General features: G+C 38.2%; 1 protein-coding gene across 2 annotated transcripts in view; it reads left to right on the top strand.

Moving 5' to 3' along the window:
* The window catches only part of eml5 (EMAP like 5), a 118,530-nt gene that overhangs the window by 40,759 nt on the left and 50,577 nt on the right, over window positions 1-27,194 (top strand). For both annotated transcript variants that reach the window (XR_014199321.1, XM_082143714.1), the window contains exons 3-13: window positions 2,582-2,680; window positions 3,782-3,850; window positions 13,521-13,706; window positions 14,858-14,993; window positions 15,441-15,642; window positions 17,453-17,590; window positions 18,882-19,138; window positions 20,925-21,137; window positions 21,226-21,393; window positions 23,671-23,777; window positions 23,925-24,043. Coding sequence is in view for 1 of the 2 variants with exons in the window: in XM_082143714.1 (XP_081999840.1) it covers window positions 2,582-2,680; window positions 3,782-3,850; window positions 13,521-13,706; window positions 14,858-14,993; window positions 15,441-15,642; window positions 17,453-17,590; window positions 18,882-19,138; window positions 20,925-21,137; window positions 21,226-21,393; window positions 23,671-23,777; window positions 23,925-24,043 (1,694 nt within the window). In the remaining variant the exon portion in view is untranslated. The remainder of the gene's footprint in view (window positions 1-2,581; window positions 2,681-3,781; window positions 3,851-13,520; window positions 13,707-14,857; window positions 14,994-15,440; window positions 15,643-17,452; window positions 17,591-18,881; window positions 19,139-20,924; window positions 21,138-21,225; window positions 21,394-23,670; window positions 23,778-23,924; window positions 24,044-27,194) is intronic.

Raw genomic sequence — 27,194 nt, 5'->3', positions numbered from 1 at the left:
GAAAGCAGTGATCGTGCTAAAAGCAGAGGTTAGAACAGCCTTTTCTTTTGCTTTTAAGTTTTGCGATCCAGAATAGCTCATTTTGATGTGAGGAACATAGTCTGGGTGCTGTGGATCGCGGTTTGGGACACCTGAATCAGAACGCGAAAACATATGACTCGGTTGATTTGACTCAGTTTTTTTATTTTTTTTATTCAATCTTCTATAAATACATAGTCACTAAGACTTAGGCCTACCATGAACAAAATGAGCCTCACAAACTCGATCAGCAACGTTAGCTGCAGGAATCCAGGCTTTCTTCGGAGCGTCCAGGTTCAATCGCCTAATTGCACGCAACCATTTCTTTCGTTTTTCGCGATCCTTTTCGGAGGGAATTCGAAAAAAAACTTTATATCAGGCCCCCAACGAGCCGTACTCGACCACACAGCAAGAGTGAACCATCCTCTTCTCTAAATCCTCCTCCAAACGTGCAAAACAATCAAATTACAGGTATCTAGCGGTGTTTCCTGCCACACGATTCCCATGATGCAACGCGACAAACATAAACAATGACGTCACAAAAGATCCTCCTATAATACTGTGTCATGTAGTCCGCTGGCAGTGTAATACTTTCAGTGTAAATGTGATATATTGAATTCTAAACATTGAATAATAAAAGGCCAAAGAAGATTAGAGTTGGGTTACAGTGTCAATTTATCAAAAACTCACACCTCACTGGAGGAGATGATAGAGTGATAGAATGAAAAAGTTTACCTCTGAGATTGGCATTTCACATTTCTTAGCTCACTCTCACTTTATCTAAGGGAATTAACCTATCAAATCCCCCCTTCAGCGGAGCTGAGAAAGTGATTTGCAGAGTTTCAGCAGGAAATTGGCCTCATCATTTATTTCACAACGATGGATGAAACAGCAAAGAGATGAGCGGCAAGACCCGGTCTCAAAGATCCGGGGGTGTCTAAAGCAACACTTTTCTTCTCCATTTCATCAAAGGTTTAGCATCCCGTAATTGACTGAAGGCACTCTGTTTTAGCCTGAGCCAGCGTGGTGCAACCTTGGAAGAAAACTGGCGCATCAGGTTTGATGGGAAAACAACATACTCGCATCAAAGGGATGGTGAACTAATGAGGTCCCTTCAGCAAACAACATTTGGAAAGATTACACATGATTTGTGCACAGTTTGAGAGAAAAATGCTTCTGGCAATTTTAGTTCAAGTAGTTATCAGAAAGTATATGGTAACAGATTCATATATGTGTCACAATGTTAAAGGCCTGTTCAATAATGATAACTGTAAAGATAAATTAACTATAATGTTAACTATATTAGCATCCACACCAACAGATGATATTGAAATAACTGTTTAAATGCTCAAGATCAATAATAGCTTTAAATGCTGGAGATCTTTAAAGCCGGGTGGATTCTGATTGGCTGCCAATGCTTTTATTGTCAATGTCGTTGCCAATGTCAATGATATAGTTTCTCTGTGCCGTTATCGTTATGGCCAGTGTTGGCAGTGTAACGCATTACAAGTAATCAGATTATTTATTTTTTTTGTTATGTAATCAGATTACTTTTTTCAAGTAATGAGTAGTCACACATTACTTTTAAATTTACAAAAATATCTGAGTTACTTTTTCAAATTAGGAATGCAACTTGCTTTACTTTGTATTGACTGACAACTCTTTTTTTTTTTCTCCATATTGAGAGAAATCTGTAGAAAATGCAGAGGCATTATTGTGTGCGCTGTGTAAACATGATGCTTATTGTAGTTCTAGACTACATATAAGCATGCATTTACTCATCTCACTGCACAAAAACAGATTCAGTATTCCGCATAATGAATATAAACAGTGAAATGCAAACTCAGAATATTATGCAAACATGAAATAATTAAATGTTAAATAATATAAATATACTTTATAGCCTATATTTAATGTCTTTTAAAACTCACTTCAATGCCATTGTCGACCCAATTAGTAAATGTTTTAGGGAGTAACGCAATATTGTAACGCATTGATTTTTATAGTTACTTTCCCAAACACTGGTTAATGCTGTGGTGTAAACTTTGCTTTTCTCGTTGAATTACAATGATTATTAAAACTTTATAGTTAGTTATCATTATAGTTATCGTACTTGGTGTGAACAAGCTTTAAGACATTTTAGGCTAACAGAGCTTATGATGACATTTGATCAGCATGTGAACTAAGAAACTCCCAAAACCGTTCCTAAAGCTAATCGATCGCGAAATAGACTACTTTGACAGATAATCTGGCCACCAGCACATTACGGCATTTGTTTAATAAACAGTTTACAGCAGGCGTAGCCAACCTTGCTTCAGGAGGGCTTCCTACCTGCAGAGTTCAGTTCCAATCCTGCTCCAAATCGACTGCCGGCAATGTTTAAGCTTTTCAAGAAAGGGTCAGACCTCGGCTGTTTTCGGTCATTTTTAACTTGGAACAGGAAGAGTGTATGAAATATTGAAATATTATAACACTAACTACCCTGAAGTAATAGTATATTGATATTGATTTCGCCAACTTTTTATAGTTACCATATTATTTCTTTTCTGTCTTGTCTTTACAGTGTTTGGTGTCTGTGGGCTTGGACTCGAAAAACACAATCTGTGTGTGGGACTGGAGACGGGGGAAAGTTCTGGCTGCTGCTCCTGGTCATACAGACCGGGTAAGAGCTCAAACACACGCACATCATTTGACACAGTAGACAGGCAGTGTAATGTTTCTTTTGTCCTCTCAATTTCTAGCAGCCTTTCTTCAGTCATTTAGTTACATTCAGGCTACACTGAGTAAGTCATATGTTACGCTCAGCTGACCCATGTCTACTTATAGGAATACAATGCCTATCACAGGATTCCTATTCAAGTTGCCTTTTCAGTTATCCTTCAGCTGCTTTCATTGTGTTGCTGAGGAGTTAATAACCCTCCACCATCCCCAGCTCCTCCTCTTGTCCACAGTCAGGATTTAGCCTCTGACATTCCCTAATGTCATTGTCTTCAAGAACTTTATTACAGATATCATTAATGTTGCTTCGGTTCTGTTCACGGGGGGTTATATCGCTGCGCTCTCCCTGCTCTTATTAATGCAAGGCTATTGCTAATCCAAACTATAAATTAATTGGAAGTGGTCCTGACAGAATTAATTTCATTTTACATAAATTAACACTGCAACAAACGATAGTGCATACTTGGGGCCAAAACACACATTTGTACATTTCTTTCCTGATTTCTCTGACTCTGTAATACAAAAATAGTTAAAACAGAATAAATAGTACTTCACTATACAATTCCATTTTATGCTGTAATTTCTGCATAATCTCCTGAGAACTTGTTTTTTCTTACTACTCAACCAACCTCTTGCATGTGTGTTGTAACCAAGAGTCCAGCTGCCTTCAAACTATGTCGGAATGATCATAATTATGAAACAGGTGCACATGAACCAAATTAATATTGTGAAATAATGCAATTTGAAGTGACTGCATTCTATTTAAATTTTTAATTTATTCCTGTGATGCCATTACTCCTGTCTTCAGTGTCACATGATCCTTCAGAATATTAGTGTATATACCATCGGTTATGCTTAATTTGCATTTTGTGCTAAACAAGCACAACCTTTTAATTCCAACCGTCATGTTGTTAAAATTATGATTTACAAACCTGCAAGTTGGAATTTTAAAAGGGCTTAAAGGCAGCATATACTTCACTGAGCTCTGAAAATACATTCTAATATAACACATCATACTGTACTTTTCTTTTTCTGTTTCATAAAGATATTTGACATATCATGGGACCTGTATCAGCAAAGCAAGCTTGTGAGTTGTGGAGTCAAACATATCAAGGTACTACCATTCTCTTTTCTTATTCTCCTTTTTCCTATTCTCCTCTCTTTTTTGGCTTCAGAAAGGTTTATATTGAAATACTCTTGTACTTGTGAAAGTCAATGTGAATGGCTGTTTGCAGCCCACTCTAGTTTCATAATATCTCTCTGAGTGAAACAGGATATTCAGTGAGATATGCATACCAGAATGGAGACCGAGGGTGCTAAAACAATGCCGTTTGCTATTTGGAATGGATATTAGTTAACGTTGAGCAATAGCCTTCGTTTCAGAGGAAGAGAAAGTTATTACAGTACATTTGATTTAAATTTTTTTTTGTTATTTGCTCCAATTAATTATTTAAAGTAAAACCAGGAATGTGTATTAAGAGTAAATAGTCCATTTTGACTTCGTTAGCTTTAATTTCTCAGAAGCTATTCAATAGTAAACACAGTTTTCCCTTCACTGTCAATCAGAAACACAAAGCTCTTAAAGCAGAACTGTTCAAAAAGTAAGTCGTTTTAACTAACCTCTTCATGCCTGCAGCCTCAGTTTTGAGAAGAACATCAGCATCCCTTCAGAAGTGTTAGTAGAAGAAGGGGATCAGGACTCATTCAAAAACACTTTTCTAGCAAAGCTTGATGAAAGAAATTGTGGGATTCCTTTTCAGCTACCTTTCAATTGTTGATTCATGCTGTACATGAAGTACAGTTCTACTGACCTGATTGCAATCTCCCTCAATCTTTACTGTAAGATGGTTCAAATGGGTTCCGCGAGTGTTCCACTGTTGTGTCATATAACCATTGAACAATGCACAGAACTCATCAAATATGATAAACGGTACCTTGTATAATTAATTGTATGAATAAATGTACCTTGATTGATTCTTGTGGAAGCTTAAACAAGCTTGCACTTGGATCTCATTCTTCAAGCAAGCACGCTTGAACCAGTGAGGTTTGTTCTCGCATGTCAAGGAAGTACAGTTCTTGTTTCAATGCATTCTCCTGCCTTAGAATTTGTCCATAAGCAGAATGTTCAAAGTTCTGTCATGAAACTCTAGATGGCGCAGGCTAATGGCTCCTTAACTCAGTCTGCTTGCGATCACATTATTCTCTATAGGGCAAAGCTGATTGGATCCTGCTGTATCAGTAGCCAATGAGCTTGTGTGCTCAACCTTCAAATACTTGGTTAGCATTTGCTGTAGCAGTTTGCAGCACACTTTCAGAAACCCTCCAGCTTCCCCAGCTCCACCTGTATAGATTTGTTACAGGTAATTCATGTACGCTAGTACAGCAAAAGCATGTCTTACTTACTCACCACAGTGTGTCGTGTATGTATTGGCAGTAGAAAGTCCTGTACTTGCTTACAGTGTAATAACAGCAGCAGGGTATCAGATCTATTCCGCCAAGACCAAATATATCAACATTGTCATAGAACTTAATTTTTATAATTTCTCCATTAAATAAGTAAAATATTGCATAATACATATGCCTTACGTAAAACCCAAGAGTCTCTTTCTCTTTCATCATTTAGAATGAAGCTTTGGCCTTATAGTTCCTGTCGTGAAGTAATCCACAATCCTCATGGGCTATACCTTTTAATCCTTACTTCTGTCTCTCTCTATCTTTCTCTTTACTGCTCTCTCACGACTCTCCTCAGATCACTGGGCATCCCCTATATCTCTTGCTGTGTCAGTATTTTTCTCTTACTATATCCCACATTCTCTCATATAAGCCACCTCTAGTTTGAACGGTGTAGCAGTTGTTCCACATAATTCCTGAGTCTTTACCCCCTCAACCATATGACATCTGCTCCCCAGGCCCGCGCTCACTCAGCGATTATGCACTCAATGCATGGCAGAGATTTAGCGCACTGTAATCCCCCGTTTCGCTCTCTCTTTCTCTCTCTCTTTGAGAGAGCCCTAGAGAAACTGAAACTCTCTGGTGCCAGATGAAAAGCAACATTTTGCGTGGTTCTATAATTTATTCAAGGCAAGCTTAAGATAGTTCTTCATTTAAGAAACTGGACTTAATCTACGTATTAGACACATACATATTAACTGAAATTAAACCTCATAAGTGACTGATTTGGAACACTCTACTATTAGCGGTTCTGACACACGTGGTGCTTTATGTGAGATCAGGCAGGAGCTGCCTCCCACAACAGAACATACCGAAAAAATTAATTATCAACTTTAATTACGATTTAGAAAATAAAACAATTATAAAATAGTACAATTAACTTTTTCTTTTTCAATTAACAACATTTCCCCGCCATTGACGGAAACTTCTGGCTTTCTGTGTTTTTACTGTTACACGGTAGGGGGCGCTATTACGCATCTTCTGAAAGAGTACAGAATCTCTGGATCAAAACATGTGAAGAAGAAGCAGAAACAAGCGATACCAAATGTAAGCAGAAGAATATGTAAAATAACACGATCACCAAATTTAAACAGCATATAAATCAAAACTGTCTAACGTTACTGAATTAACTGTCGACCAGGACGAGCTGTAGGACTGTGCAAGCATTAGGGGTGTTGATGGACTCAATCTACTCCATCTATGTTTTGATCATCATTGTGAATCCAATCCAGACATAGTCTTTGACAAAAACACGGTTTTATCAGCTTTTTGCTCAAAATGTTGCTTTTTTATGAAACTTACCCACATTCAAATATTGATCAAAAAAGAATGTATGGAACTACAAAAAACAAGGTTTTTGTTTAAAAGCAGAGGGTCTGTTCTTTCTATTGATATATTGCGTCTTCAGATATTCATACAACAAAATATTCTGGGTGCCATGAAACTTTTGTAAAAATGTAAAAAAATGCTGGTGCCTAGGGTGACCCAGAATTTAAACTAAATTTAAAAAGCAGACATAAGTTCACAACACACTGAAATCAAGCCACAACACAATGGAATCAAGCCACAACACAATGGAATCAAGCCACAACACAATGAAATCAAGCCATAACACAACAAAATCAAGCCACATCACAACGAAATCAAGCCACAACACAATGAAATCAAGCCATAACAATTCAAATCAAGCCACAACACAATGAAATCAAGCCATAACAATTCAAATCAAGCCACAACACAATGAAATCAAGCCACAACACAACAAAATAAAACCACAACACAACGAAATCAAGCCACAACACAATGAAATCAAGCCATAACAATTCAAATCAAGCCATAACAATTCAAATCAAGCCACAACACACTGAAATCAAGCCACAACACAATGGAATCAAGCCACAACACAATGAAATCAAGCCACAACACACTGAAATCAAGCCACAACACACTGAAATCAAGCCACAACACAATGGAATCAAGCCACAACACAATGGAATCAAGCCACAACACAATGGAATCAAGCCACAACACAACTGAAATCAAGCCACAACACAACTGAAATCAAGCCACAACACACTGAAATCAAGCCACAACACAATGGAATCAAGCCACAACATAATGGAATCAAGCCACAACACAACTGAAATCAAGCCACAACACAATGGAATCAAGCCACAACACAATGAAATCAAGCCACAACACAATGAAATCAAGCCACAACACAACTGAAATCAAGCCACAACACAACAAAATCAAGCCACAACACAACTGAAATCAAGCCACAACACAACGGAATCAAGCCACAACACAATGAAATCAAGCCACAAAACAACAAAATCAAGCCACAACACAACGAAATCAAGCCACAACACAATGAAATCAAGCCACAAAACAACGGAATCAAGCCACAACACAACAAAATCAAGCCACAACACAATGGAATCAAGCCACAACACAACGGAATCAAGCCACAACACAATGGAATCAAGCCACAACACAATGGAATCAAGTCACAACACAATGGAATCAAGCCACAACACAACTGAAATCAAGCCACAACACAATGGAATCAAGCCACAACACAATGGAATCAAGCCACAACACAATGAAATCAAGCCACAACACAACTGAAATCAAGCCACAACACAACAAAATCAAGCCACAACACAACTGAAATCAAGCCACAACACAACGGAATCAAGCCACAACACAATGAAATCAAGCCACAAAACAACAAAATCAAGCCACAACACAACGAAATCAAGCCACAACACAATGAAATCAAGCCACAAAACAACGGAATCAAGCCACAACACAACAAAATCAAGCCACAACACAATGGAATCAAGCCACAACACAACGGAATCAAGCCACAACACAATGGAATCAAGCCACAACACAATGGAATCAAGTCACAACACAATGGAATCAAGCCACAACACAACTGAAATCAAGCCACAACACAATGGAATCAAGCCACAACACAATGGAATCAAGCCACAACACAATGAAATCAAGCCACAACACAATGGAATCAAGCCACAACACAATGGAATCAAGTCACAACACAATGGAATCAAGCCACAACACAACTGAAATCAAGCCACAACACAATGGAATCAAGCCACAACACAATGGAATCAAGCCAAAACACAACTGAAATCAAGCCACAACACAATGGAATCAAGCCACAACACAATGGAATCAAGCCACAACACAATGGAATCAAGTCACAACACAATGGAATCAAGCCACAACACAACTGAAATCAAGCCACAACACAATGGAATCAAGCCACAACACAATGAAATCAAGCCACAACACAACAAAATCAAGCCACAACACAACTGAAATCAAGCCACAACACAATGAAATCAAGCCACAACACAATGGAATCAAGCCACAACACAATGGAATCAAGCCACAACACAATGGAATCAAGCCACAACACAATGGAATCAAGTCACAACACAATGGAATCAAGCCACAACACAACTGAAATCAAGCCACAACACAATGGAATCAAGCCACAACACAATGAAATCAAGCCACAACACAACAAAATCAAGCCACAACACAACTGAAATCAAGCCACAACACAACGGAATCAAGCCACAACACAACAAAATCAAGCCACAACACAACGAAATCAAGCCACAACACAATGAAATCAAGCCACAAAACAACGGAATCAAGCCACAACACAACAAAATCAAGCCACAACACAACGGAATCAAGCCACAACACAATGGAATCAAGCCACAACACAATGAAATCAAGCCACAACACACTGAAATCAAGCCACAACACAATGGAATCAAGCCACAACACAATGGAATCAAGCCACAACACAATGGAATCAAGCCACAACACAACTGAAATCAAGCCACAACACAATGGAATCAAGCCACAACACAATGGAATCAAGCCACAACACAATGGAATCAAGTCACAACACAATGGAATCAAGTCACAACACAACTGAAATCAAGCCACAACACAATGGAATCAAGCCACAACACAAATTGAATCAAGCAACACAATGGAATCAAGTCACAACACAATGGAATCAAGCCACAACACAATGAAATCAAGCCACAACACAATGGAATCAAGCCACAACACAATGGAATCAAGCCACAACACAATGGAATCAAGTCACAACACAATGGAATCAAGCCACACCACAACTGAAATCAAGCCACAACACAATGGAATCAAGCCACAACACAATGGAATCAAGTCACAACACAATGGAATCAAGTCACAACACAATGGAATCAAGCCACAACACAACTGAAATCAAGCCACAACACAATGGAATCAAGCCACAACACAACGAAATCAAGCCACAACACAATGAAATCAAGCCATAACAATTCAAATCAAGCCACAACACAATGAAATCAAGCCACAACACAACTGAAATCAAGCCACAACACAATGGAATCAAGCCACAACACAATGGAATCAAGTCACAACACAATGGAATCAAGCCACAACACAACTGAAATCAAGCCACAACACAATGGAATCAAGCCACAACACAATGGAATCAAGCCACAACACAACTGAAATCAAGCCACAACACAATGGAATCAAGCCACAACACAATGGAATCAAGCCACAACACAACAAAATCAAGCCACAACACAATGAAATCAAGCCATAACAATTCAAATCAAGCCACAACACAATGAAATCAAGCCACAACACAATTAAAATCAAGCCACAACACAATGAAATCAAGCCACAACGCAACGGAAATGCTCCCGACCACTAGGGGGCTCTCGAAGCATGGTAAAGTTAGATTTCCTTGTCACCGTTCTATAGAGTCGGCAGTCTTACAAAGATATCAATACCGCGATTAGTTTTAACAGTATGTAACCATTGTGTATCGACATGAAATATTATTTAAAAATACCTACGTGCATTATAGCTGCATATTTATAATCGAGAATGCTTTTAACATTTAAAAACAGACATGTTCAAATTCCAAAACTTGATTGTATGTTTATGGGATACGCACCCCTGTTTGATTCACTAAAAAGACTCAAATGAAGGTTTAATTTATGAATCAAACATTACTGGTTCTGTTTTTCTATTTTCTATTTTTCTGTGGATTTTTCTCAATTATTAAGCAAGCGCAACAATTTTACTGTGAGCATCACAATTTAGCAACGCACCTGCTGACTACAATGTGTCACACAACTAATTTGAAATGTTTATCGTTGCAAAATGGCTTCTTTTGCTAAATTCTTTTGCTAAATTCTCGTATACTGTGCAAAACTCAGTGAATGGTAGTTTGTATATTTTATTCCGACCATAGCCATTGCGCCTGCATGTGTTTGAGCTTTTGACAAATTTCCTGAGTTTTTTTTTTCAGACCCTCCAGGCAGTTCTCAATCCACTTAACTGCATATATAGTGCAATGCGTCTCATGATGATCCTGTGCGGTTTCACTAGAGCAAACTAAGGCAGCCTGTTCAAAGAATCCCACTCACTGCCTCCCACCTCACACAACATAATCACAGCCTCGCCCACAGGGTCCAACAAAATCACCATATTTACAACAGGGCCATCACAACAGTGGTTTAGAAATCAGATATGTGACAGGAGCCGCAGACCATACAATTAGACAGTAACTAGATTAAGGTATAGTGGGCCACCCTGGACAAATTATCCTTTTCCTTCTCACAGAATGCTAATTATAGCTGTCTTGGTGACTTTAAGGCTGTTTGATTAGTCTAGTTGTGCTGGATTCAGGCTGGTTTGCACACGCGAGCAGGAGGTGGCTGTCCCCGTAGAGCGGAAAGACGGGGAGGACGTGCCTCAGGATGAAGACAGTCTGCCTCTAATGGAGTCTTGGCAGATGAATAGCACTGACTCATTTTGATTATATTAAAGCTTTACCAGAGCGCAGACCTGCAGAAACAGTGGAGTCTGTGAATCTCCCTGACGTAATGCAGCCTGGCTGTCTGGAACCGCACCGTCTGCCCCAGTGCAAGGCTGCTAATGGGCCAGTGACTGTTTTTTCATCTTTTCGTTTTCTTTCAGTCAGCTTTTTGCCAGATGGACTGACTTTCATGGAAAACCCTGCTAAATTTATAAATATAAAAATATAAAAACTGGTAGCTGTGCTTCCTAGAAATTCACCATAAAAAATGCAGTGACACAGCTTTAGTCTTCGTGATAATGGCACTTCATGATTTTGGTATTTTATTTTACTGTAAATATTAACTGACCTTCGTAAATATTAACTGAACTAAAAATGTGTGATATATATATATATATATATATATATATATATATATATATATATATGTATATATAGTTATTTATTTAGTTATTTATTTATTTAAATGAATGTGCACTTGTAGTGTACTTCTTATGTACAAATCTTAATTATATATATTATAATTATAATATAACTATTACTTAATTATATATAAACTGTACTTGTAAATAATAATATAATAATGAAATAAAAGAATACTTAACTTAATGTTAAGTACTTAATGTACTAGTACTTAATGTACTTAATGTAATTAGTACTTAATAATACTTAATGTACTTATAGAGAGTCAACTTTAATGACTGTTTCTTAACGCTCTGAAGTACACTTTTAAAAAATGCACTTTGTAATAATTAAATTAAAAGTTTTACTTTAAAGTCAATTTTAAATCATGATTTAATAATCTTCATATTATTTTGTCGTGCTTTTAAAGAAGTAGGCCTACACTTATTGTGTTGACTAACATACTAAAACAAGTAAAGTACTTGATTGTAACTTTAGCTGTGCTATTCAATATCATATTTGACGTTAATATATTTTAAGTGTATTAAATTGCAACTTCATCATTACAAATCTGTAATTACAAATATATTTAAATACATGACATACAAGTTTCAATAAGTATATTTCAGTTTACCATAAATGCTTGTCAGTACATCTGGCAGTACACTTTACCCATAATTCAAAGATAGAAAAATGGGTCATAAAAGCACTTTAAAGTTCAACTAACTGCATTTATTATACATTTAAATTATAATACATTATCATTTAATTGCATTTTACATGCAATTACTGTTCGTGTACGAAAACATTACATTCAGTTTGCATTTAATAATATTTTTTTTAAGTATATTATTTCCGTAATAAGTTTTATAGTCTCAGACGTCATGCCCATGGACCGCTGGCTGAACGTTTGATGCACATGGCACACAAAATGGGAAACACTCATCATGAGAGCCAAACCCTCTTCATAGAAGAAACAATTGTTTCAGTACACTTGCACAACGTTCTTGATGGAATAATTTATTAGATTTACACCGGTCTATTATCGGGGGCATCGACTTAAAATTTTCACGCCCCTAAACATGACGCAAACCAAAACGAGCTCTGATTGGTTGCTTTACATTTCAGCCAGACCTCCTTGGCCAATGAAAGCTTCAATAGAGTCCAGACCTTCAGCCTTCACTAGACTACTTCTTCCATAATATGGATGGAATATAGTAATTTATTAACCCTTCTTTTCCCACTATATTCTATAGTCATACGTATATAGTGTGCTTTCTTAGTCTTCTGAAGCCCCTCTGCCATAGTTAAAGTGCCATTTTTACTTCTGTGTATATAACTTGGATGTTCTTTGACGTGCCATATTTGAAGGAGTATGCAAACATGAATGATTGAGACTTAAGCGCTAATTTTATAAAAATTATTTGTGCTTTTTGGGCGAAATAGTACCTTCAATTTAATATTGCATTTTGTTTTCGAACTCTTCAGTATGAGTGTAAAGAACCTAAAAAATGATTATGACATGTCAGAGTACATTTAATTTTGCACTAGACCGCTGAGGACGAGGTTGAAGTCACACACGGAGTTGACCCTGCCATTCTCTTAATCAGGATCATGTGACCTCATGAAATAGAGCTCCGAAGTGTCACACACATGCACACACAGCTGGATCCGAGTCAATGAGCCAATTATTATGCGCTGGCTGTTGGAGCTTTCCGTGTTTGTTCTGAACTGAGATCGTGTCTGTGCATTTTAATGATGTGTTTAAGGAGATTATGCATTAGTATGTTTGTGAGCTTGCGTGTGTGTGTTCTCAATGATTTATTTAGCTTGTGAATAGAAGTGCAAATTTAGCAGGAAACGGCAATTGTCATGCTATGCAAATCTTTGAATTTCAAAATAAATCAAAGAGCCTTTTGATTCATGTTTCAGACCTCAACTGTGTGCAATAGCAAGTGCTACTATAATATGAGCCCAAGTGTGTTTATGAAATTCGCATATTGTTCATTCGGTAATGACTCTCCCTTGCCCTCAGTTTTGGAGTCTGTGTGGGAACGCTCTGACCCCTAAGCGTGGCATGTTTGGGAAGACTGGAGACCTTCAGACTATCCTCTGTCTGGCCTGTGCAAGGGACGAGATCACATATTCAGGTGCCTTGAATGGAGACATCTACGTCTGGAAGGGAATCAATTTAATCCGGACAGTTCAAGGGGCTCATGGGGTAAGTGAGGGAGGTTTTCCCCAGCATCCCCAGAATGACCTCTGTCCTGAGTGACTTGGGTATCTGCTTACACTGATTTAGGAACTGAGTTTGGCCTATAAAAGGGTTAGCCTGGCATAACAGTTTTGTGATGGATGTTCCAAGATGATATAGCTTTTGATACTCCATGGTCTATGCAAATTATTACTGTTAATTAGTAATTTCTATTAATTCCAATTTCCAGTTAACCAATAATATTTTTGTAGTTAAAATGCTAAGAGAATAAACAGGAAAGGTCTATTTTCACAATAGAATAGAATAGAATAGAATAGTATTATATTATATTATATAAATATTATTATACATTAATTAAAATATCTATAAAAAAAACGAATATTGCTAAACATATTTAATATATGTTTTATTCATTTTATTTATGTTGTTTAATTTATTTATTTTATTAAATATGTGGTCACACTTCAGATTAGGGTCTAATTCTTACGATTAACTAAATATTTACCAACGAATTTGGCCTCAATAAACTCCTAATTAGGTAGTTGTTAACTTTAAGTATTGGGTAGGTTTTTTAAGAGATGCAGAATAAGCCATTAAAATGTGCTTTATAAGTAATAAAAAACAGCTAATATAAAGTAGTAATATGCATGCTAATAAGCAACTAGTTAATAGTGAGAATTGAACCCTAAACTAAAGTGTTACCAAATATATTTTACTAAAGTAATATAAAAGTTTTCAATATTTTTCACATATTATTGTATATTATTTTGGTGTTTAGGAATAATTGGCTGTATTCTTCTTCCTCATTAACTCATAATTGGCATTGTTGATGTGTAAATGTGGGTGGTTGTCGTTTGAATTTGGTTTCTGATGAAATCCAAAAACTGTGGCTTACATTCAACTTTTTTTTTTTTAACTGTAAAGGAAGTTTTGAGTTCTACTAGTTACAGTATTTTAGTTTACAAATGAGAACAGTTAGTTTTCTCATGATTTGACCCCTCTAAGATCGTCAAATGTTCTTCAAGTAAACTTTATTCGACCCTTAGTTCTGTCACTGCAGTGGAAGTTTGAGACTTCAGTTAGATTCTGTAATTGTTTCAGTTGTCAGAGACGTTCAGCCTCTCAAAGCCCCTGTGTGTGTGTGTGTGTGTGTGTAGTCTGGTATTTTCAGCATGAATGCGTGTGAAGAAGGCTTTGCCACTGGAGGCAGGGATGGCTGCATCCGGTTATGGGACCTGAACTTCAAACCCATCACCGTCATTGACCTCAGGGAAACAGACCAGGGATATAAGGGTGAGTCAGAGCCTCTACAAACTCCCAGAATGCATTACTCTACACTGACATTTATTTTGTTTAATCCATTAAGTTGCAACTTAACTTTTGTTGTTAAATACTCAGGATCCCACAATGCAAAAGTCCTTTGTCTCTAACAGAGCTCTATCTCTTTTCTTCTTTTACTTTCTTTTTCTATGACTCATCAGTAGCTAGAGGTGAAAATTCAAGAGGTGCGTTGTAGTGGTCAGTGTTGTTTATGCAGGCTGTGTTATATCCATAGCTCTTTCCCCTGTTTGTCACTGATCCCAGATGTCTATATGTATTATCAAGCACCCAAGCACCCTCTCCATTCTTGACGGTCTACAGTGTACATCCTTCAGTATGTTTCAGGATCATGTCTGTTTACATCCACGATTACCTTCATTCCCATTCTTACTGTTGTATTTTTGTAATGGATCTGTGCAGGCCTATCAGTGCGTAGCGTGTGCTGGAGAGGGGATCACATTCTGGTGGGCACGCAGGACAGTGAGATTTTTGAGGTGGTGGTGCATGATCGCACCAAACCCTTCCTCATCATGCAGGGTCACTGTGAGGGCGAGCTGTGGGCCCTCGCGGTTCATCCCACCAAACCCCTCGCCATGACCGGCAGCGACGACCGCTCTGTTCGGTAAAAGCTGATAACAAATCTGAATCACTCTATTGGAAAGATAAATCATTAGCTATATAATTCATTTATAATCAATAGTTGTTGTTTTTTTAAGATGACAATGAGATTAAATTGAGAACAAACTTTTTCTTAAAGAGATCCCTTGTGAAAAAGAAGTCTACTTTCAAAAAGAGTACTTATTATGGAAATAATATACTTTAAAAGAATAAACTTAAGTGTGAACCTGTTTACACCTGATATTAAGATGCGTTTCGGTCGCTCGGATCACAAGTAGATGAGAGAGACACATTCCCGTTTACACCCTTGGTGTTTTAGTCCGTCTCTTTTGTCCACTTTCAACCACTTCTGTCCTGATTTCTTCGAAGGGAGGGTCTATGGGCGGGTAAATGTCTGGGCTTTTTCAGATCTTGCTATCTAATGGACAAAATAAGCTCACGCTATTTACATATGAACTCGACCGGAGATGACGGAAAAACACACGGAGAGCAGCTTTCGTTTCTGCTCTGACAGTCACAAGACCATCCGAACTCTGTGAGTGTGTGTTAGAAATCAGGAATGGTGAGAGAACATTGTGCTTTGTTCGTTTTTTGTCTTCAAATCAAAATTGCGTATCCCGTACGCATTAGGTCAGTAAGCAGAGAGAAAACGGTCTTTTGTGGCTATTCGAACACATTTGACCACATGAGCGTTTACACTACGAAAGCAATCCGGTCGAATGCGTTTTACCTCTGGAAGTGGACAAGCTCAAAACGTTTTAGACCCGTTTACACCTGTATTTAGTGTCGTCCACTTGTGATCGACAAAACACATCTTAATACCAGGTGTAAACAGGACCTGAATGTAATGTTTTAATTGCACATAATTGCATTAGATGAAAATCTATTATAGTTGGGATTTAAGTACAGCTTTATTTGTAATTTCATCATTTCTTCTATTGTTTTTAAAATATGATTAGTGTACTACTGAATGTACTGACAAGCATTTATTGTAAACTAATTTAAACTTTGTAATTTCTATTGCAACTTTGTATGTCATGTATTTAAATATTTTTGTAATTACAAATTTGTAATGATTAAGTTGCAATTTAGTACATTTAAAATATATTAACTTTAAATGTAATATTGAATAGCACAGTTAAAATTACAATGAAGTACTTTACATGTGCTTTAGTATGTTAGTCAACACAAAATAAGTGTACGTTTTTAAAGCACAACAAAAGATTAGTAAAACGATTAATGATTTAAAATGTACTTTAAAGTAAAACTTTTGCTTTGACATTATTACAAAGTGCACTTTTTAAAAGTGTAATTAATTGTGTTAAGAAACGTAGTCACAACGAGCTGACGCTGCGTTCACACCATAACTACCTTAATTTGGAAAAGATGGAAACCTGTGACGTTATACTCGGAACGGTTCGTGACTCAAATTTATGCGTTTCAATGGCAACACTATCACCACTGAAATGAATCTTCAGCAGTCAGGTGGTACAGGTCAGTGCTCTTTAAGTTGTTTATGTTCATTATTATTGTAATTTTATGTGCTTTGAGACATGAGGTAGTTTAACGCCGTCTCTTCTTTTTCATGAGGGATTACTTGTGTAATTCTGTTTGGTGGTGCTAGTGGTACAGAAAATATACAGTAATTGACATTACACACTTCATGTCTCCTGAGCTATAATGGGACCTCTGAGCAAAACAGTTTCCCTCAGATTAGATGAAGTCTATTAAGAACATGACATTTAATGTTCAATGCTCTAATTTGTGTATCTCTATGGGTCATTACTTCCTCTTTTTCTCTTTTTGAATTGGAGGATCTGGAGTCTCGTAGATCATGCGCTAATAGCACGCTGCAACATGGAGGAGCCGATACGCTGTGCTGCTGTTAGTACAGACGGGATCCACCTCGCTCTGGGCATGAAAGACGGATCCTTTACAGTGCTAAGAGTCAGGTAAAAGCACTCAGGCAAAACAGCCTAGAGCAGGGATACTCGAAAAAATTTGGCCTACCACAAGCTTATCAAAGCTGCTTATGAATATTCATGTGGCCAACATGCAGAAAAAACTTTTTTAACAGGAAATGAACCCCTGCAGACTATCATGACTGAGTTTCAAGGTCAATAAGGCTGTTCAAATATCACATAAATTGACCTATTGATGACATGGCAAGGTTAGTATAGTTTGTAAAATGTCATCTAGTGCGACTCCACAAAAATGTTAGGATATTTATGAATTAATAATTAGAGATATTTGTAAAAAAAAAATATATATATATATATTATTATTATTATTATTTGTTTTTTTACCTTGAAATTTGTAAAAACGTTTTTTATGAGGTTATTTTCAAAACACATGTATTCAAGGTTTAAATCCATTTTTTTGCTTGATGGTTACACCACATTAAACAAACAAAGAATACCATTAAAAACATGAATACAAAGAATACATTTCTAAGAACTTGGAACTTTTAAATGATTCTTCATTTTCTTTAGACAGACATCTACAATTAAAAAGTTCAGGGTTATTTTTTTTTATGTTTTGAAAGAAGTCTCTTCTGCTCACCAAGGCAAATATTATTACGATTAAAATAACGGTTTTCTATTTTAATATATTGTAAAATGTAATTTATTCCTGTGATACAAATCAGAATTTTCAGCATCATTACTCCAGTCTTCAGTGTCACATGATCCTTCAGAAATCATTCTAATATGCTGATTTGTTGCTAAAGAAACATTTTTTTAAACAGCTGTGCTGATTAATATTTTCGTAGAAACCATGATACATATTTTCATGATTCTTTGATGAATAGAAAGTTCAAAAGAACAGCTTTTTTTTTTTTTTAAGAGATCTTTTGTTACGTGATAAGTGTCTTTACTGTTTATTACATCCTTGCTAAATAAAAATATGTATTTAAAAAATCTAGGTAGGTAGTGTATATCATTGACCCATTTGCATGTTTAATTTCATTTTGACAAAATTTTTTAGAAAACGAAAAGGGTCTTTCCATAAACAGATACTTATTATTTTGATGAATGACAATATGATGTTTTCTAAGCTGTAACTGTTTGTTACTGCACAAGCTAGTCAAGTATCCACCAAAATCAAATATTTATTACTATTACCAGATAAAAAAAAATTCTGGCCCCATGTCATTTCTAAAAGTGGCCCCTGAGCTGTACAATTTGAGTATCTAAGCAGCAACCTAAAATATGCAAATCGGTTAGAACTGTACTCATTTGGCAGGGACATGACGGAGGTGGTCCACATTAAGGACCGTAAAGAGGCCATCCACGAACTGAAGTACTCCCCTGACGGAGCGCACCTAGCCGTGGGCTCTAACGATAACTCGGTGGACATCTACGGCGTTGTGCAGCGCTACAAGAAGGTGGGCGAATGCGTGGGCTCCAGTAGCTTCATCACACACATGGATTGGTCCACTGACAGCAAGTATCTACAGACCAATGATGGCAACGGCCGGCGGCTCTTCTACAGGATGCCCAGTAAGAGCTCTGTGCCGTCTTGGAAATGCAAAGTTCTGTCATGAAACTCTAGATGGCGCAGGCTAATAGGTCCTTAACTCAATCTGCTTGCAATCACATTATTCTCTATAGACCTTATGCGCCAGAGAAACGAGGGCGCCGCCATCTTTAGAATATTGTCTTTTAACTTCCGTTTTTACGGTCGCTCTGTATATTTCTATGGCATTGCTGTACAGGAGTAATTAGCTTTTGAAGTGGATTTACTTAATGTAAAGTTAACGAAAGTTATCATGAGGACAATGATGTTTAATGCAGATGTCTTAACAAATGTCAGTCGACCGGGAATATTTTAAAATGGGCCGTTCATTAATAAACGCAGAATCGCTGTGAAAATACAGACCAGAAATCAAAAGACAATGAGCGCCGTGCTGAAAAGGGGCGGGGTTACATAAGGTCTATAGGGCACAGCTGATTGGATCCTTCTGTATCAGTAGCCAATGAGCTTGCGTGCTCAACCTTCAAATTCTTGGTTGGCATTTTTTTAGCAGTTTGCAGCGCGCCTTCAGAAACCCTCCAGCTTCCCCAGCTCCACCTGTATAGATCTGCTACGGGTAATTCATGTACGCCATATTGTACAGCAGCAGCATGTCTTGCTCACAGCAGCGTGTCGTGTATGCAGGGCTTGACAATAACTTTTTTGCTCACCAGCCAATGTGATTAGTGGTTTTCCAAAGTTACTAGCCACTTAGCATTTTCACTGGCCACATTTTTTACATCGATACCATAGGGAAAAACTGCCATATAGATCTTTTTAATGTTATATCATAATTTGGCAGCAGATATATTAGGCTGCTGTCACTTTAAGAACTGACACACGGATCAATTATGTTAGTACTAAGGCGCGCACTTTGAGTGTGAGCACAAAATCTGCGGGAATGGATAAAATTATGCGCAATACCACGCTAAAATTTAAGCCTTGTAACACCAACAATATTCATCCGGAGAAAATTAAACGAGTGAGGGGAGACGCGTGCAGCTGGTATCTCATATCTATTCTGGAGGAAATTAGTATTGGAAGCGTTTCAGATATATTTCAATATCGATATGTATCGAAAAAATTATATTTTTGACAAAAATGTATATATTTTATATAAATTTCAACCCGCCGCGGTGGCTAGTAGGAGTGACTGCGTTGCACGCCACTGCTGAAATCCACCCACATATGGCAGGTTAGCGGGTGTTAATGTCAAGCCCTGCATGTATGTATTGGCAGTAGCAAGTCCCGTATTTGCTAACAGTATAGACCTTATGTGCCAGTGAAATGAGGGCGCTGCCATCTTTAGAATATTGTCTTTTAACTTCCGTTATGGCGGTCGCCCTGTATATTTCTATGGCATTGCTGTCCAGGAGTAATTAGCTTTTGAAGTGGATTTACTTAATGTAAAGTTAATGAAAGTTATCATGAGGACTGTAATGTTAAAAGCAGATGACTTAACAAATGTCAGTCGACGGGGAATATTTTAAAACGAGCCGTTCATTAATAAACACGCAGAATTGCTGTGAAAATACAGACCGGAAGTCAAAAGACAATGAGCGCAGCGCTGAAAAGGGGTGGGGCTACATAAGGTCTCTAACAGCAGCAGCGTAGAAGATCTGTTCCGCCAAAACCGAACATATCAACATTGTCATATCCATTACCATGTCAAACACTCAGAGAGTTGTCATGACAGAATTATGTTTTCCTCAATATTTAAGTCTCAAATTGGATCATCTAATCTTGACTGACTATGGTTTTGACTGTGTTTAGGTGGCAAGGAAGTGACCAACAGAGAAGAACTGAAGCTTGTCCAGTGGTCTTCATGGACTTGTGTCCTCGGGCCAGAGGTGAATGGGATCTGGCCTAAATACTCAGATATCAATGACATCAACTCTGTAGATGCCAACTTCAATAGTCAAGTTTTAGTTACAGCGGATGATTATGGATTAGTTAAATTATTTCGGTACCCGTGTGTAAGAAAAGGTGGGTCCTCTTTTTCCAGTTTGTGTGATTTTTGGTTTCTGACTTTTATTAAATTGTTGTGCTTAGTGTATGTGATTTTCATTTCTAGGTGCGAAGTTTAAAAAATATTTAGGACACTCAGCACACATAACCAATATCAGATGGTCACATGATTATCAGTGGGTGATTACTATTGGTGGAGCCGATCACTCAGTGTTCCAGTGGAAGTTTGTCCCTGAAAGGAAGTCAAAAGAAACTCTTCATATAGCTCCTCAAGGTATGAGACACAATTTCTTTTGGATACCTGGCTTTTTGACAAGCGTACCCTAGTAAAAAAAAAGATATACCAAAATGTATTTGAAATATTTACATATTTATGTACTCAATTAGCCTGGCTAACGTCAGACCTGTTTCTCATTGAGACGTGGTCTGGGAACCACATGTTCATTTTCTCGTATTTGAGGCATGGTTTACGAATGCCCAGAGACGTTTATTGGACGCTACGAATGTCTATCAAATGCGCCTGTACGTAGCTCATAGCCAATCGTTTCAATTATACCAGATGACGTATGTAGAGCGACAGAAATTAGACGAGGAAGAAGACGAAATAAACTTGCGTTCTAAACTACTTAGAACACTATCTAAGGCTGCATCGAAAGGTAACTTCGCGTCTGCTGCCATGTTAGATCCATAGATATAAACAAACTGCTTTGGTGTGTCGCATAGACGTCGTCATCGTCTTGCTGCTCCCTCCCCGTTCTGTGATTGGTTCCCTCGCTGAGGCGAAAATTTAGTCCATGGAATCCAGGCTGCCTAGCAGCGTGAATAAAATCGCGCTGCGCACAAGGCAGCATGGGGAAACCCAGGCTAGTACTCAATATAAATACCCTGCAAATGTACTTTTGGTATACTGCTAAATTGGAACAACTAATTTTATACTTAAAGGACAATTCCGGTATTTAACACTTTGAGTCTATTTTGTAGTTTGTTTTGGATGAACAAGAGTGGTGGACAAAGAAATTTTGACAATGGTTCCTGTCTCGACTTTTTGACTATTTTAGAATTGCCCATGACCGCTTTAGAATGGGAGTCTATGGCCATGCACAAACATGCCCTTAAAACAACCCTTAACGTTCGTTTTCAAAACTGTGCAACTCACCGAGTGGTTAGTGGTGTTCGTTGATGATTAAAAACAAATATATCTCCGCAATGTATGATTTCAATCCGTTTATTTTTCTATAGTGGAACTATTTTTTCAGATACCTCACAACCGCGTATAAACTTCCGCTCTTCCGCAACTTACGTTGCTCTGCTCACGCTAGCCTTCTGAGAGACAGAGAACCGAGCGAAAAGACCTAAAAGACTACAACCAAATGTAAACAGCATCCTTTCCGTCTCCGGTCGCGCAGTAATATCAACGAGCAATGAGTCCTCCAACGGAAATCAATGGGATTTTACAAAATGCCAAATAAAACACGACAGAAACTGTATTTCGCTACGCTACTTGTTTTGGAACATCAACGAACACCACTAACCACTCGGTGAGTTGCACAGTTTTGAAAACTAACGTTAAGGGTTGTTTTAAGGGCATGTTTGTGCATGGCCATAGACTCCCATTCTAAAGCGGTCATGGGCAATTCTAAAATAGTCAAAAAGTCGAGACAGGAACCATTGTCAAAATTTCTTTATCCACCACTCTTGTTCATCCAAAACAAACTACAAAATAGACTCAAAGTGTTAAATACCGGAATTGTCCTTTAAGTGCTGAAGTCCAACCAAAGATATACTGAAGTATATTTGATTGTGCTGTAATGGAACTAATGCAGGTATACTTTAGGTACACTTTAAATGTCTTGCATTTAAATATTGCATTTATACAGTGATCATATACTTACAAATTGTGATATTAAAACACATTTTAGGCTGAATATTAAGAAATGTGCATTGTGCAATAAAGAAGTACTCCAAATAAAGTTTAATTTTAATATTTAGTCTCAAGTGATATGTCAGTAAATATGTTTGTGGATTTGTATTATACTTAGTAGGAAGTAAATGTATCTTAAATACATTCTGGTATAGGTATTTTTCACTAGGGTAACTACTAGCATTATTAGAGATTACTTTTAACCTCTTGAATTATGTGTGAATCCACTGAAGAAATAAATGAATGTCGATGCGATGGCTGTGCTCCTGAAATATGTGCTAGATTATATAAGCAAAACACCTTTACTAATGCAAATGGGATTACTTTTTCTTGTCTTTTTTCATTGCATGTTGCTGCTCAGTCTACCATGCCGCTCGCAGTTCATTTTCCTAATGGTTTTCTCACTGCTCACGTTGGCAATTCTGTTTATTAGCCATCAGCAGTTTTCTTAGTGATAAATCTATAAAGAGGAGGGGCAGCACTTAGGAATGACTAATAAGTTACTCAGGGTTTCTTAGGAGATCATGATAAATGGAATCGTTGCTAATTTGTTAATTCATTTATTTGTTTTACTTGAGTGGAATGCATAATCATTGCAGGAGGTGTAATTTTGCCCTCTCCATCTTACAGAGACGTTAATAGACTCACATAGCGAGGAATCCGACTCGGATCAGTCAGACGTGCCTGAGATGGACTCTGAAATCGAACAGGAAACACAACATACTTACCGACGACAGGTTTGTGATGACATTGGTAAAAAAAGTAATTGTTTTAAACATACTGTATGCTTATCAAAACCTGACAGCAAATCCTTTCTCTCATGGATCCTGTTAAATTCCCTCCTCAGTTCTGTGTGTGGTTTATGATGAAAATGTGTTGTTCAGGTTTACAAAGAAGATCTACCTCAACTTAAAGAGCAGTGTAAAGAGAAGCATCGTGCCATGGCCATGAAGAAGAGGGAAAGAGCTCCAGCCAGTGGAATGAGGTTGCACTTTATTCATGGGTAAGTGCTTCAGCCAATGTGGTTTGTTATTTGAGGAGCTCTCAAAAGTACTGAATGGATGGAAAATCAATCACTACTATTCAGAGTTTGTCCCCCAAACATAAACATTATTAGTAGTATACTGTTTGTACACAAACCAGCTATCTTGTTACAAACAGTCTGACCACTATGATCTGCTTATTCCTGCAAGGAATTACTTTTTGTTAGGCATTATTATGACCGCCGCTAGCGTAGCTAGCGAAAGCGGTCATATAGGGATTGTCAAAGTTTTTTTTTTTTTTTTTTTTGTCACCTTACTGAATTTTTCGTCAACGATACCAGGGACACCGAAGCACCGGGGAACATGAAATTTGGTGGGCATGTAGCCCCACTAGACTTCTAAGGAAAAATTTCGTTTGGTCCCCGGGGGCCACTTCCCCCCCCGCGCTGGGGCCCCCTTAAATTTTTCGTCAACGATACCAGGGACACCGAAATACCGGGGAACATGAAATTTGGTGGGCATGTAGCCCCACTAGACTTCTAAGGAAAAATTTCGTTTGGTCCCCGGGGGCCACTCCCCCCCCCCGCGCTGGGCCCCCCCAAAACCAAAAAAATGCAGTTTTTCCTAAATAACTACCTGAACCGTGGCACCGAGGATGAAGACATTTTTATGGTATGTTGGTCTACTAGACTTTTACGGAAAAATTTCGTTTGGTCCGCGGGGGCCACTCCCCCCCCCCCGCGCTGGGGCCCCCGTAAATTTTTCGTCAACGATACCAGGGACACCGAAACACCGGGGAACATGAAATTTGGTGGGCATGTAGCCCCACTAGACTTCTAAGGAAAAATTTCATTTGGTCCCCGGGGGCCACTCCCCCCCGCGCTGGGCCCCCCCAAACCCCAAAAAATGCAGTTTTTCCTAAATAACTACCTGAACCGTGGCACCGAGGATGAAGACATTTTTGTGGTATGTTGGTCTACTAGACTTTTACGGAAAAATTTCATTTGGTCCCCGGGGGCCACTTCCCCCCCCCCCGCGCTGGGGCCCCCGTAAATTTTTCGTCAACCATACCAGGGACACCGAAACACCGGGGAACATGAAATTTGGTGGGCATGTAGCCCCACTAGACTTCTAAGGAAAAATTTCGTTTGGTCCCCGGGGGCCACTCCCCCCCCGCGCTGGGCCCCCCCAAACCCAAAAAAATGCAGTTTTTTCTAAATAACTACCTGAACCGTGGCACCGAGGATGAAGAAATTTTTATGGTATGTTGGTATTCTAGACTTTTACGGAAAAATTTCGTTTGGTCCCCGGAGGCCACTTCCCCCCCCGCGCTGGGGCCCCCGTAAATTTTTCGTCAACGATACCAGGGACACCGAAGCACCGGGGAACATGAAATTTGGTGGGCATGTAGCCCCACTAGACTTCTACGGAAAAATTTCGTTTGGTCCCCGGGGGCCACTCCCCCCCCCCGCGCTGGGCCCCCCCAAAACCAAAAAAATGCAGTTTTTCCTAAATAACTACCTGAACCGTGGCACCGAGGATGAAGACATTTTTATGGTATGTTGGTCTACTAGACTTTTACGGAAAAATTTCGTTTGGTCCCCGGGGGCCACTTCCCCCCCCTGCGCTGGGGCCCCCGTAAATTTTTCGTCAACGATACCAGGGACACCGAAACACCGGGGAACATGAAATTTGGTGGGCATGTAGCCCCACTAGACTTCTACGGAAAAATTTCGTTTGGTCCCCGGGGGCCATTCCAAGCCCTCCCCCTCCCCGCGCTGGGCCCCCCCAAACCCCAAAAAATGCAGTTTTTCCTAAATAACTACCTGAACCGTGGCACCGAGGATGAAGAAATTTTTATGGTATGTTGCTCTTAAGGGCCCACATCAACCTAGCCCATAATCACTCATTTGTGATTTGCGCCCCTCCCATAAAAAATGAAAATGCAATATTATTCTGCTTTAATCGCCCCTATCTGCAGTGGAGATGTTCAGAACTGCACCATATTTAATGTGTATGATTAACTTGACATCCTCTGGGGGTATCCTCTGCTAAGTTTTGTAGAATTTCATCCATGGGGGGGTATAAAATAAATTCATTTATGTGCACATTTAGTGACTGTACACTCATCGGCCTGTAGATGGTGCTGTTGAGCGAAAGGTTGCTGGTTTAGGATGATACTGTCACACACACACATGCAGGAATACAAACAAACGCAAGCATGCACACACACTGACATCCACACGCACAGACACACACCCATACACACACATACAAATCCACATGCACAGACACACACACACAAACACACACGCGCACACATGTACGCACACATACATACACGCACAGACACACACACACACACACACACACACACACACACACACACAGACACACACATACACAAACACACACACATACACACACACACACACACACACACACACACACAGACAGACATGCACATACTATTACTTTTTTTAGGTATATACATAAACACGCAATACAGCCAAATTACTCCACGTCATTTATTTTTGTGGAAAGCCAGTGCAGGCCTGAGCGGCGGTCATATTTTGTACCGCGATGCGGTACATCTAGTTATAACACCAAGTTACAATATTTGTATACAATATAAATATACTGTGTTATAATTTATATAATATAATATAATTATATTATATTAATTAAAAACACTATTACATATACTATTATTTATTTATTATTTTAAATATTTTTGTTTTGTCAGACAATATAAAAAAATTATATCAATATTAATAAAATATTAATATTAAATATTTTCAAGCATTTCTTTATATTTTGCATATTTACTATTTTTTATATTTATTTTTTAGTTCTATTTTATTATAAAGTTAGACAAATTATAAAAAGTTAGAAAAATCATAGTTCTAAAGTTTTGAGTTTTATGTACCACCAAAATTTGTAAAAATGACAGAAAGTAAAATTCATAGCATATATTACACATATTTGTAAATAAATGTTGTTTTATTTCACATAGAGTATTTTCTGCATTCAATTAAATTTGCTCCATTTTATTGGGAGCGATTTTTTTCCGAATAGGACACATGTCTCCAGTGTAGAGACCGTGTAAGGAGGTCTCCATTTAGCTTTCATAAGTTAGTTATGCACCTGCAAATCTGCAACAAGGTTTAT

The sequence above is a fragment of the Leuciscus leuciscus genome, assembly GCF_965113295.1.
Source record: "Leuciscus leuciscus genome assembly, chromosome: 17".
NCBI classification, from domain to species: domain Eukaryota; kingdom Metazoa; phylum Chordata; class Actinopteri; order Cypriniformes; family Leuciscidae; genus Leuciscus; species Leuciscus leuciscus.
Note: the sequence above shows the minus strand (reverse complement) of the source record. Positions and strands in the feature narration are given on the sequence as shown.